The sequence below is a fragment of the Glycine soja genome, chromosome 14, assembly GCF_004193775.1.
Source record: "Glycine soja cultivar W05 chromosome 14, ASM419377v2, whole genome shotgun sequence".
In the NCBI taxonomy this organism is placed as follows: Eukaryota; Viridiplantae; Streptophyta; class Magnoliopsida; order Fabales; family Fabaceae; genus Glycine; species Glycine soja.
In genome coordinates this window covers 26,021,658-26,035,403 of record NC_041015.1, presented here as the reverse complement: position 1 = coordinate 26,035,403, position 13,746 = coordinate 26,021,658, and the positions used below count along the sequence as shown (strand labels likewise).

General features: G+C 34.1%; 1 protein-coding gene across 3 annotated transcripts; it reads right to left on the bottom strand.

Moving 5' to 3' along the window:
* Window positions 1–1,362: 1,362 nt before the first annotated feature.
* LOC114385425 (probable E3 ubiquitin-protein ligase HERC4) lies at window positions 1,363–13,300 on the bottom strand. 3 transcript variants are annotated; one of them, XM_028345498.1, is made up of 5 exons: window positions 13,127–13,300; window positions 12,580–12,744; window positions 3,641–3,676; window positions 3,349–3,512; window positions 1,363–2,932 (listed from the first exon to the last, which is right to left on the bottom strand). In XM_028345498.1, exons 1-5 carry the CDS (start codon window positions 13,209–13,211, stop codon window positions 1,652–1,654), a joined length of 1,731 nt encoding a protein of 576 aa, XP_028201299.1. In that variant the 5' UTR covers window positions 13,212–13,300; the 3' UTR covers window positions 1,363–1,651. The 3 variants fall into 3 exon arrangements, with proteins under 3 accessions (XP_028201299.1, XP_028201300.1, XP_028201301.1); XM_028345499.1 differs by lacking the exon at window positions 13,127–13,300 and adding an exon at window positions 6,437–6,556 and having other exon boundaries at window positions 12,580–12,697; XM_028345500.1 differs by lacking the exon at window positions 13,127–13,300 and adding an exon at window positions 6,437–6,567 and having other exon boundaries at window positions 12,580–12,693.
* Window positions 13,301–13,746: the final 446 nt, after the last annotated feature.

Sequence of the window (13,746 nt, the reverse complement as noted above, 5' to 3'; positions counted from 1 at the left end):
TTGAGAGCTATTTTAAACTTCAAAAGAATTTACATAAAGTGATTTTTACAAAAAAGAATTTGAATGAGTGCTTTAGTTGGTTCTTCATGTCTTCAACAAGTGTTCAATGTCTCTAAATGGATAGATTTCTCCTCTTAAGCTCGTGTTTGAAAAATGTGGTCATTGGGCATTTAATGCTTGATTGCTAGCATGTACTTCTTCAAAAACCACTATTCTTTGCTAACATGTTGAACACTTCAACAAGAAATCACTTCCTTTTGTGTCAGAGCATGTTTGTATAGTAGAACACTTTTTTTAATGGTGACTAACGAATTTAAGAGCATGAGCTTTTTTTATTCTTTATGGGATTCGAAAAATCTCAAGAGAATATATCTGTAAAACAAATCTTAGATGCAAAGTATTAAATAGAGTCTTTAAATGTTGTCTTTAATGTCCTATCAGATCATGATCTAAGCTTGCTATCGTCTGGAAAATCAAACACAAACTCACAAAACATGTTCTGATGACACATAAGACATAACTTTTAATCTTTGTATTTTTTACATCTAACAAAAATAATTAAGAATCCTAATTCCTCTTAAGAAACAAATATCTTTTGACTTAACAACGTTATAGAAAAACTATTTTATAGTAATAAAATTCTAATAATACTTTTTTACTAGAACAGGAATTGGTTACATGATAGATTCAAACATAAACACTTATCTCTAACATTATATTCCAAGGTTAAATTTAATATCATTTGATCGCTTGGCTTCATTCAAATTCCAAGATGTCAATTCCCTTGTGTGTTACACCATGAAAATAAATAAAAGTCATGGACAAACTTTGTCTCAAGTTGGTGGAGTACTTTTGCCAAGACCAAATTAATGATCACATGGTCAATATGTTACACTAAATCAGGTTTGAAGCTATTGACGAAGAAAATCAAAGAGTATCAACTGCGAGAAATATGATCTACAAAGAATTTTTTCAAAGAATATTACACATGTTTAAGGTTTAGTGCACTTTTATCCAACTTAATATTTTATTTTGATTTTTTTTACACGAAAAATATTTCACATACTCTATTGATGACTATTTTTTATGAATACATCTTACAGCCTTATGAGTTTGGCAAACAAACATTGGAGCTATACTTGATGTTATTGTATGCAACAAGGAAAGGCATTATTACGTTGCAGGTGTGTTGAATTTTTCTTTTTTTCATTCATTTGTTAAACTTCCAGAGTACTATTATAATCAATCCTGTATATCAAAACTTTTCTTTATTTCTCTGATGTTCTTATTTAATTAATGTATGACAATTATACCATTATTTGAAACACATAATACCTGGGCATTGCTGGGTAGGGTAACTAGTTAAATAACAACCAAGAATAGCTTCAATTGAATAAGGAGATTAGGGAGTAAGTCATACTACAACAAGAGGACGGATACAACTACTCATGGATATGGCATACTAAACATTTATGGCATAAAAATCAATGCCAGTTGGTGCTCAACTCTGTACAGAACTCAATCACACGAGAGGCTTACAAAAATATTCTCACGGACACAAAATAAAGACAATAATTTGGAGACAATTAGCTTATTAATTTGTATGTGCAATCCTTTGACCAGAATGGTTCACTTCTTACTTTTATATGTACTAATTTTTCACCTGTGAAGATTGTAGTAGGCATTCATCTATAATCGCCTTGATCCTTCTTTTCATTAGCTTTTCTTTCACACTAGCATGCATGTTTCGGTAGAGCATTTCCAAATTAATCAGCTTTGTACCATCTGCTGCCTCTAACATGTTCTCCCATTCCTTTGCAATGTCAAATGCACCTGAATTTTTCAATGAAGCAGGAACATCTTGCTCATCAAAAGGTTCACCAAATAGGGAACTATGAAGTATACTGGCATATCTTTCTATTATGGATAGCTTTGTTTGAAGCAGCTTCAGTTGATTCAATGCTGAAGATAGTCTCTCATCTATTTCTGTGACTTCTTTAGTCTCATTTTTATCATGCTCACATGAGCTATATAGTTCCTCTTGTTTGAAATCTTCCATCAGTGGAGGCCACAACACTATGGTGGGAGTGTAACTATCCATAGTCTTACCATTTCCAAGAACTCCACTCCTTCCTCTCCCCCAAGACCATAGCTTGCAACCCTCATGCGCAATAATGACAGTATGAGCAGCCCCACATGCAACTTGAACTGGTTGTGAAAATTTAGGTTGATGTGGATTGCAAGAGATAAGAAACGGAGAAAGAGCATCACCAGAATGTGTTCCACCATTGCTATCATCAGAACACAAGCCAAGACCCTTCTCCATTCCCCATGACCACACATCCCCATCAGAGGAAACAACACAAGTGTGAAACAAGCCACAGTCAACAGAAACAAGATGCACATTTTGTGGCAATTCCTTAACAGGTTCAGGAAGTGATGTGCTTTGTGTTGTGCCACGACCTAGTTGGCCATTATCCCCAAGGCCAAAGGTCCAGCATGTGCTTTCTAATGTGTCACTGTGCCTCTTTTTGTGAGTAAGCAAAGCAGTGTGGAAGGCACCACATGCTACCTCATATATTGCCCAAGGGGATTCAAGATCAAATGTTTTCACCACTTGTGGTCTTGGCCTATTCTTTGTGTCCCCTAAGCCTAATTGACCATGACTGTTGTTACCCCAAGTGTAGCACACTAGATCATCCACGCCCTTGTATGATTCTCCAGCAGTAACAAGTGCCACGACATGTTCGTTTCCACATGCTACTTTAACTACAGTGTGGCCATGAAAATCCCACACTGGTGTTGGAGTGAAATTGCTTATAAGAGAGAAGTCGCCTTCTTTGCTTTGTTGAGGGCAATTTCCCCACAGCCAGAGGGCCCCAAGATTATCAATACACAGAGACATCATTCCTCCTGCTTTGACATCAATTATCTGGAAACAGTTTAAAGCACATTAGCGAGGCAAGAAAAATTATTACATGTTTCAGGATCATTTAGTGCCAACTCTCAACTAATCTCCATACGACACGTAATCAAGTGTCAATAATTATTTATTGACAATTAAACTACTAAATTAAGTGTCATATAAAGATTGATCAGGGTTAAAAATATACCATGATATGGAATTATCTAATAATCATTATAGTCCCAATTCTCAACTAATCTCCATGACACGTAATCGAACTTCAATTATTTATCATAAATTAAAAAATTAGACTACGTGTCATATAGGGATTGATCAAGACCGATACACGGTGATTTGGAATTATCTAATAATTACTTGCGAGGCACACACCATGAGTTGCTTTTGTTTTAAAACAAATGCAAAAGGGTAATTTATATTTTTACCTTTAGTGATGCTTGGCCTTCTGTTTCTGGAACAATTGATATTGATGAAGAATCAGGGGGGTGCAAGTCAAGAAACTTATTCAATAAGCAGGGCACTATAGAATAATCTCCATCGGTGTATTTTCTGCCATGAAATTCCTCTCCATGTATACCAAGTTGACCATCCATATAGTGGTCAAGGATGTTGATAAACAATATAAATCAATAATATTTTTAGAACTATAAACAACTGAACAATGAATTTCTGTAATTTAATTCCACCAAGGGATTTCAAGCTTATTAATAAGGATACATATATTGTAGCCCCAACACCAAACATATCCATCATCTGTTAACACACAACACAAGTAGCAGGAAATGTTAGAAAGGGGGAAAAATCTTTAAATTCCAAATAAGGCACATAGTATTTAATCTTGATAATTAATTAAGCCTCTTGAGTTTGTGTCCCCATCATCAAGGGTAAGGGAGGAGATTCACTTCCCCTGCTTAGCAATGTCTAACTTCTCATGATCCCCCCAGAACAAAAAAAAAGAGTGAAACATATATCTTCACTGTACTACACTTCAGACAAAGTAGAAATTTCATCAAACTTAGTTTCAAATTATTTCTTCATATTTATTTTCATAGCATTGACTATAAGCACTGTTACTATACCCATGAATTGCAACATTGAAAGAGACCATCCAGAAAAAGCATTCAGTAGGATCCAATAAAAAAAATTGTTAACTCCATGCATTGAAATGGGCACAGTTCAAAGGATGATGCAAAAGAACTGAAACATTAAAAAAAAAAAGAGTTGTAATATTCATAATACAATTGATGTACCATGTCACATCATTATTAAATGATGTTAAAAATCATGTTAAAAAATTAAATTTATAATATCAAAATTAAAGATTTTTTTAAAAGATTAATGTTGGATTATGTAATATGGACTAGCATAACACTACAACAAAAATGTTATTTTACGACACAGATTGAAGATAGTTCTAGAAAATTGATATCGTAAACAATACGTTAGTATTTTTTAAAATAATCACAACTTTTCATCTTGAAAACATTTGTTCAATGACAGTTTTATTAAAACCATCATGTAAATGGCTTTCCCATTTTCCTTTATCTTCTTGTTTTCTCCAATGGCATTGAGAGAGCTTGAGGTCGGCCTCTCAAGTTTCTCATGGCAACGCGCCTCCATGAGGAGATGGTTGTTGATCTTATCGAGGCCAAATCCGACAACAAAATCCTGGATGTGGGCTGGGCGTTGCTAGGTGCACCCAGCGTTATTACTGGTGCACCCAGCACTTATTGTGAAAAGTCACAAATGCCCTTATTATTTTTAAAAAAAAGCTGTGCACCCAGGAGCCTCTTCTCCTTCTTTCTTCTTTCTTTTCCGCGAGCTTCTTCTTCTTCTTTCTTTTCCGCGAGCCTCTTTTCCTTCTTTCTTCCACCGGCGGCCCTTTCTTCCTCCTTCCTCATTCTTCCGCGAGTCCCTTTGCTTCTCCGACACGAGGTGGTTGTGCTTCTCCAGCGCGAGCTACTGCTTCTCCCTCCTTCGAGTGCGCTTCTTCCATTCTTCCACGAGGTTCTGCTCTTCTGTTCTTCATCAAGGTAAGGTCTATTGTCCCTTTTCTTGTTTGTTATTGCTTCCATTGTTGCTTCCAATGTTGTCGACAATGGCGTAAACGGAAAGTTACTGTGAATAGTTTACGGATTACCTGATCCGTAAGCATGTTCTGGATCAAGTTGATCTAGAAGATGCTTACGGATCAAGTGATCCATAAACTATTTGTTAGTAGTTTATGGATCAAGTGATCTTTAAGCATCTTCCGGATCAACTTGATCCGGAACATGCTTACGGATCAGGTGATCCGTAAACTGCTCAACACACTTTACGGATCAGGTGATCCATAAAAGTCACAACTTCATTTTAATTGAAAAATTGCCAAATATTTGATACAATGTGAGCTTTTTTTGAAATTAGGAATTTTGGTTATTAGGATCACCTCTGAATGTATGCTAAATATTTGATAGATAGAGTCATTTTGGAGAATATCTACTGTTTCAATTTGATTTAATGCGAATATGTAATTGCCTTTTATGTAATTGCTACTTAGAACTAAATGTGGTATCGAAAAACTGATTTAAACGCCTAGACAACCTCAGCAAATTAAGTTCAAAAGTAACATGATTAGGACAAATCCCTAAAACTTGATCAATAGTTGATACTTGAGAGAAAAAGGAAAAACAATAGCTTTAGAATAATAAGTATAGTTGTTTAGCATTCTGTGCATAATCTATTTTTTCCACTTACTCATTTTGAAAAATTATGAGACCCAAAATCGAACATTTAAAATTTTTGGTACCAAAATTGCTGAAGCACTATGCTAAGAGGATTAAAGTGCTAATCCAAATCCAACTTGTCTTGTTACAGTACGAGTTCACCAAACCTTAACATGTACAACCCAAATTTTCACTTCAATTCAAGTAAGACTTTTGATGGCCAGTGACTAGTGAGTGACCACCACACTACCACGGCACCACACCCACATATGCAAACCACAAATTTGATAGCGAGGAACAACAAATTTGGCATATCTTTTACTGATTCCAATGGATCATTAGTTAACTCGGAGTACATCAAAGACAAGTTTACTAGATTTTCGAGTCGTCGAATCCAATTTGGCAACTTTTTTAACTTCCCCCTAAGGCAAAGCTTCCTAAGTGCAGATTGGGTTGACTTAAAGTTCAAGTCAATCACTTCATTATAACCTAATGCATTAATATGTAGTTTCTCCAAGAATTACATCTCATTGATTGAGGAACATAGTGTGTATCCAAGTTCTCCCTTGAAATTAGTTATCATCAAATCCCTTAATTGTTTTAGCTTTCCTAGCTCTAATCATCGTTCCATCGTCATCGTTCCAAGTTTCTCCAAGAATTGCATCTCATTGATTGAGAAACACATTTTGTTTTGTATCCCTAAAACATTAAAATGACACACATTTTGAATTGATAAGTTTTAGCTTATGCTTAAGACATGTCCTCTCATTAGAACAAGATAAATTCCCTGTCTCTAAACTTTTCTCACCCATTTGTTTTATTTCGATTATCATATGGTAAAATGACTGGTCGGGGATAGCTTTTGGGGCCAAACTTGATTCTCGAAGCAGAATTAAGAAGGTGTTTTTTGCCATTCACCATCCATGCCCTGAAAAATAACTAAAACAGAATAAACTTCTTAAAGAACTTAAACTTGATCAACTTAAAGCAATTGATATATTAGAATGAAATAATGTTTCTCAGGGTAGCAAAACATTTGTAAAATCATGAGTAGAAGTTTCATTGGTGTTTATCAGCTCAAGAAATAAGGCTTTATTTGGCTTCATTTGGTGTCTATCATGATGTGGTTCTGTCTTTAGTTTTAATTCATGGATTGAAAATGACTCAGCTTTGTTGACCCATCTTGCTAACATTTTCTTTCAAGTATTTGTTGTTAATTTGGCAAGCCAAGAAAGTGTACGAGCTCGAGATGCACACACAACAACAAAACTAATCCTTGTACTTTGGAATAAATTCAACTTTGATGCCTCCTATGATGACATCTCCTTTTCCAACCTTAGGCACCAAAGTAACTAGCACAACATCGTCTTCTTTAGCTTCTAAACAATCGAGCACTTTCGATATCCCTACCTTAAAACTAGTTACTTTGATATTATGGCCTTGTCCATGGAACAAATTAACAAAAGTTCCCACAAACTCTGTCTGATCTGGTTCACTCAAATTATCTTCATCATCATCAATATGAACATCAAACTTTACATATTTATCACTCCCATGTCTAGAACAATTCTTTGGTACTTGCTTATTCATGAAGGCTTCTCATGAACAATTCTTTGGTACTTGCTAGCTTATACGAAACTTATCATGAACCACAAGTGTACATGAAGGCTAGATTATACGAAACTTGTTGATGAGAAGGCCTATCATCATTAGGGTCAAGTTTATTGTAGTTCAGATCAACCACGTGAAATTTGCGTTACTTTGAGTGAATGAAATCGGTGATTGAATTTGCGGTACTCATTTGCAGATCATGGTTAGGATCAGAGGATTAGGTCATGCCTTAGGTCAGGTTACTGACAGAGGTGTGGGTAGAGGAGATCGTGATGATTCCAATGGTGCACGATGAACCAGTGGTCCCTGCGCCAGATGTTGAGCCTGATGTATTTTCGGATGACCCGATGGCACCAGCTGATTATGAGGACATTGTGGCAGACAATCCTGCGGACACAGGCGCGAAGGCTACTGAGGATGAGCATGAGGGATTTCCGGGTGGTCCGAGCGACCCATCCATGTTGACCCAGTATGCGGATCACGTTGCTTGCAGCGTATGAATGGGAGAGGTATTTATAATATTTATTTTTAGTTATTTGTAAATTATACTTTATGATTGAAATTAGTTTTCCTTTAAATGATGATTTTAACGAATTTTGTGTTCTTTTATACTTCAATTCAGGAGCGTCCTGAGTTGAAGTTATCCTCTCATGGGAGGAAGGCCCATAGTTTAGGCAGGCCTGTCCCTGCCATTGAGGGACTTGTTGCTGGTATAGGACTAAGTCCTCTGATCGCGTGTTCGGTAGACACCGGCGATCGGGGACTTTTGTCCTCATTTGTGGAGCGGTGGCACTGGGAGACGTCTAGTTTCCATCTCCCTGTGGGAGAGCTCACCATCACGCTGGACGATGTCTCCTCGCTTCTCCATCTGCCAATGGTTGGCGACTTACATGCCTTTGAGCCCTTGCATGTGGATGATGCGGTTGAGATGCTGATGGACTTATTGATGGTCTTTACAGAGTCTGCCAGGGCTGAGACAGCCCAGTGTCGTGGACCGTACGTACACCTGCAATGGGTACGTGATATATATGAGTGTCGATGCCAGGCAGGTCATTGGACAGCTGCGGCTCGCGCATATCTTCTTCATCTTCTGGGTTGCACTCTGTTTGCTAACAAGAGTGCAACCAATGTGCATGTTGTCTACTTGGAGGCCCTTCATGACCTCAGTATGACAGAGAGGTACGCTTGGGGAATGGCTGCTTTGGTGCATATGTACGACCAGCTGAATGATGCATCTATCAGCCACAACCGACAGCTTGGCGGTTACATCACACTGTTGCAGGTAACAAATATGTTTTTCATTCGTTCAGACTCAACAATGTTCAACTTTAAATTTTGTTACACTTTCATTATTAATGTTTATAATTTTGATGTTACATCTGTAGTGCTGGATTTACGAGCACTTTCCGTCAGTCGCAGACTCCACTACTGATCAGGACTACGACGAGGATTCTCCATGTGCGTGTAGGTGGATTGTGACGAAGAAGATCGTGAAGAGCATTCGTACGCCGGCGTACAGGGAGTGCCTGGACCGACTTCAGATTCCGGATGTGTGTTGGATCTCGTATGGGGATTACCGATTGGTCCGGGACTTCCACATCAGATCATGCTATTCTGGTCTCTTGCGCTGGGGGCCTGTTGCTGTTTATTATCGACCAGAGAGGGTCGTGCGGCAGTTTGGATACACACAGACCATTCCTGCTCCTCCTGTCGATTCATGGGTCTCGTATGATGATATAAACGACAGGTGGATGCACTACTCAGATCATATCATTCCAACAGGTGATGTGTGCGCTGTGCCAGGTCAGTGTGCTAGTGACTACATGGACTGGTTCTTCCGCATCTCGCATCCTTTCATGACACCAGGCCACGCATCAGATCCTTTGCATGATGGTCATGCCCCGTAGCCCCGAGTCATCCCTTAGGCTCCGCAGACTGATATCCCTCACGTGCCGGAGCCAGGAGCATTATCGACATCTGTGGAGAAGCCTAGACATGCAGTGGTAAGTAATACTAATAATTTACGTCATTTACTTCAATATTTGCATAATAATTAGTGTAATCAGTTTGTTTTGTATGTAACAGGAAGTTTGTGATGACATTGCTGAAAGGTTGGAGCGCCATCTGAGTCTAGGGGTGGTCACGCCAGGCTGATCGACACATGAGGTGATCGAAGAATGCCTCAGGTTGGTCAGGAGTGTGACACATGACCATCTAGTATATGTTAGGTCTAGACGCAGGCGGCGCACAAATTAGGCGTAGTTTATTTACATATTTTATATTGATATTCCATGTATATATAGATATTATACATGAACCCATTTCATGAGTATTGTTTGTTTTATTTATTTTTACTAGTAATGTTAGTTTTATTTATTTCCATTGATTGTGTATTCCATTTGTGTCTATATACACGCGTGCTATTAAAATGGTCTAGTTAAATTAGTTTACCAACTTATAAAAAATAATTTTACATATAACTTTAAATATAATTGAAATAAAGAAGTTGAAAAGGGTGTAGAAAAAAATAAATTAAACAAAAAATGGACATCATGAGTAGAGGACATACAAAAAAATAAATTAATATTTTCATAGAAAAAAAATTAAACAAAAAATGGACATCATTTGTTATCTAAGATCCTTATTTTATATAACGTACTAATATTTTTAAATTCTCTTATAATTACTATTTTCTCTCTTATACTAATGATCATGTAAAAAAATGTATTATAAAGTAGTTAGTATTTTAATTTTTAATATAATACTAATTATTTTTTTTATATTCTTTATAATATTAATGATATGATTAATTATAAAAATAAAAATAAATTAATGATGATAATATTAATTTTATAAAATTATTATCTTTTATCTATTTATTGATTTTTATTAATATGTATAAAATATCCTTAAACAATAATTATAATGGGACTGAGTAAATATTTTAATATCATCTTCTAAACAAATTTATTCTAAAAAAATATATTAAAAAATTAATTATTTATAATAAATCAATATTTATAAATATATTATAATTAATAAAATAAATAAATAAATTTAATTATATTATAATTAATAAAATAAATATCTTTAAATGTATAAATTATATTATAAAATAAATATCTTTAAATATCTTTAAATGTATAATTAATAAATTATTATTTTTCTTTTTACGGATCAAGTTGATCCGTAAGTCTCTTACGGATCAACGTACGGATTAACTTGATCCGTAAGAGGAAAAACAAGCAAGGATAATTTTGTCATTTTTTTAGAATGCTGGGTGCACCTAGCAACATTCATGTGGACTGTGGCGTGGGAGGGCTCATGTGGGCCACCGCGGCCCACTCCTGTGCCAATGTCGTCGGCATCAACATCAACAAGTACTAGGTCAATCTTGCAATGATGCACATGAAGAAGGTTGGGTTGGACTCTCTCTGTGAGGTTATGTGTGGGAATTTCCTCTATGTAGAAAGCCCCATGAAAAGGATGAATACAACTCAGGTTAGGGTTTTGTTTCGTTTAGTTGGGAAATTGGAAAACCAAAACAACCACCGCCACCTTGTTTCTTTTTGGTACTTTTTTTTTTCAAAAACACCTTGTTTCTTTTGTTTTAATTTATCCTATGAAATACACACATGGGGTAGTTGAGAGGACTATAGAAATCTCACTACAAGAATAACATAATTCATACATGGCAAAATGAGGAGGAAAGTAAGTTCTGTTAGAAAGAAATGATTGAAAGAATGGAGAGGAGTGTGAGGATGGTAGATGGTAGTTGGGTGGAAAGTTTTGTGAGGATTGCCGTTGTATTTATTTTCTCCCTTTATTCAATTTTTTTTTCTCTAAGCACTTCACTTGGGCTCATACTGTTCTTGTTATCAGTCAAGGAAATAAGAGTGTTAAAAACATGAAGAAATATCGTATAACTACTTGGATTTCCATATCTCTATCTATATTATTTGCATACCAAATTTGTGCTGAGTTAGCCTAATAGGTTAATTCATATGTTCTATTATTTTTGTATTGAACCCCATTTGTATCCCCTTTATGCACGAGAAAAAGGCTTTGAAGGAAGACGGTTTTCGAACCGTCAATGAATGTGCTAAAGAATCGACATGTAAAATATTTTTTCTAGTGTAATCAACTTTGTTTTGCTTAAAGTATACTTAGATTATTTTATTACTATATCCTTTTCATATCTTTTAATGATTTAGCTTTCTATTTTTTCCAAAATATTTGATGTTTTAAAATTTGAAAGTCTAATTAATATATTTTGTTTTCAAATATATTGTTATTTAATATTATTACATCTTTTTCATATCTTTTAATGATTTAGCTTTCTATTTTTTCCAAAATATTTGATGTTTTAAAATTTGAAAGTCTAATTAATATATTTTGTTTTCAAATATATCGTTATTTAATATTCATTACTAGTGGTGTATATATAAAAATTAAGATATTAGATAAAGTCATTTTAGTTCAAATATAATAATTTTTAGTTCCATTAAATATTTTTTAATATCAACAATAACCTTAAACATATAAAAATATGAGTTGTTAGTCCAATCTGTTATTGAATTTTATTGAAACTATTATTGTAAAGCACTAATTAGTAATTAAATATTTATGTGGTGGGCTTTGTGTGGGATTATTCTGATGGGTAACTTAGTCTATCAATTTTAGCATAAAGAGATTCCTATTTCTTACCACTCTACAATGTGTTGATCTATTGGAACATCACAGATTCAGCATAGTAAAATAGGAATAGTTTTTCTCCTCGCTCAATTGATCAAATCTTCAGCATATCCAGGTAATTCAATAAACTTTTTATTATATTATACATGTTGCAATGATGCGATTATTAAAACTAACTTATACATAAATTAATAATCAATTTTTTGAGAAATTAATGTGAAAGAATTTCTACAAACTAGCTTATACATAAATTAATTTAATTAACTTTTAAAGAAGTTAATAAGACAAATTCTATAAATTAGCTTATAGATAAGATATGAAGGGATTGTTTTTTTCTTTCTTATTTTCTTCGTTTAAACATTTATAGAAAAGTTCGTCCAAGTATCCTAAGTTAAGGATTGATATTATGAATTTTCACGTGTGTGTGTATATATATATATATATATATATATATATATATATATATATATATATATATATATATATTTAATTCCTGAGAAATTAATGAATTTTATTTTATTTTAAATTTCTAATAATTTTTTTAGCATTGATTTCTTAATAAAATAAAAATTTTAATTTTTGATGCTGATATTTTTGTTCAAATTCATTTTCAGAGGTGATAAGATAACTGAGAAGTGTTAGAACCTGCTAGAGCAAGACTATGATAAGCACCAGCGGCAATTCCCACTATTCTTACGCTGTCTTCTTCTGATCCAAACTTGACTTCAACAGGAAAATGCTTGTCATGTTCAGAACCTTGACCAAGCCGTCCCAGTATTCCTCTTCCCCAGGAATAAACACGTCCATCCCCTACACATCAAAAATAAAATAAAAATTTGAGCTTTAAAAAAAAAAAAGAGATCCCTTATTGCTGGCAAAAAGTCTCTAATAATTACAAGTAACCAATAAAAAGTAACATGTATAATATAAATATATTTTTTTAACTAAGTTATCCTTCAGTCAAAAATAAAAAATTAATATTAATACTGAAATTTATTTAAAAAATTATATCTTTCAACTGACGTTTTTTTAATACGAATTGATTAGGGATTGAATTGTTAATCACATATTTAAAGGATAATATTAATATTCAACTAAGTCACACCACCTTGGTATATATGATTAATGTTTGTTGCAAAAGAAAAGTAGCACATTGAGATCGAGTTAAATAGTTAGTTCGATACTTAGTTACCTGTAAGAAGGAGAGTGTGTGCTTCCCCTGCAGCAATAGCTACTACTTTGGTCGATAAGTTGGGCAAACTCACGGTGTCGCCCATTGTCTCGGGTGTGTGTAGATTATAACTATAAGCAGAGGAAATGAGAAGAACCTATATTTAAGGAATGAGCAATGTTTGCTGGAACATTCTCTCTGTTTTCTTTTTTGACCAATGCTAGATGGTAGCGAAATTTTATACGAAACTAACCCATGCCACCAATTAGGTCCACGTTTTCTATCTCATTTCATAAATTTTTTTATTCTTTATTTGATCATTAAATTAAAACAAGCACTTGCATAGGTTTGTACTATTTAGTTTGTAAAAACAGATTTAATTTTGATACACTTATGGTAAATATTTTTGTATATTGTCAATCAATTCACCAAAAATATCTTAAATATAATTTTTAAATAATTATTAAAAATTAAAAATTTGTTTCCAATTTATGATTTAATAACTAAATATTATTCTACACACTATTATTATATTCTAATTTATGATTTAAATAATTTCTTGTTTTAAATTCATATGTCATAATTAACATGTCTTTCATCCGAATGATTACGAATGAAATCAAATTTCTTAAGTATTATAT

Excerpts from the sequence above, each read along its gene's own strand:
- LOC114385425 (XM_028345498.1), bottom strand. The coding sequence starts at position 13,211 with ATGGGCGACACCGTGAGTTTGCCCAACTTATCGACCAAAGTAGTAGCT. Across the intron at positions 3,513-3,640 it reads GTGTTGGGGCTACAATATAT|ATGGTCAACTTGGTATACAT; the intron begins GTATCCTTATTA and ends ACCACTATATGG. Across the intron at positions 2,933-3,348 it reads AAGGCCAAGCATCACTAAAG|ATAATTGATGTCAAAGCAGG; the intron begins GTAAAAATATAA and ends AACTGTTTCCAG.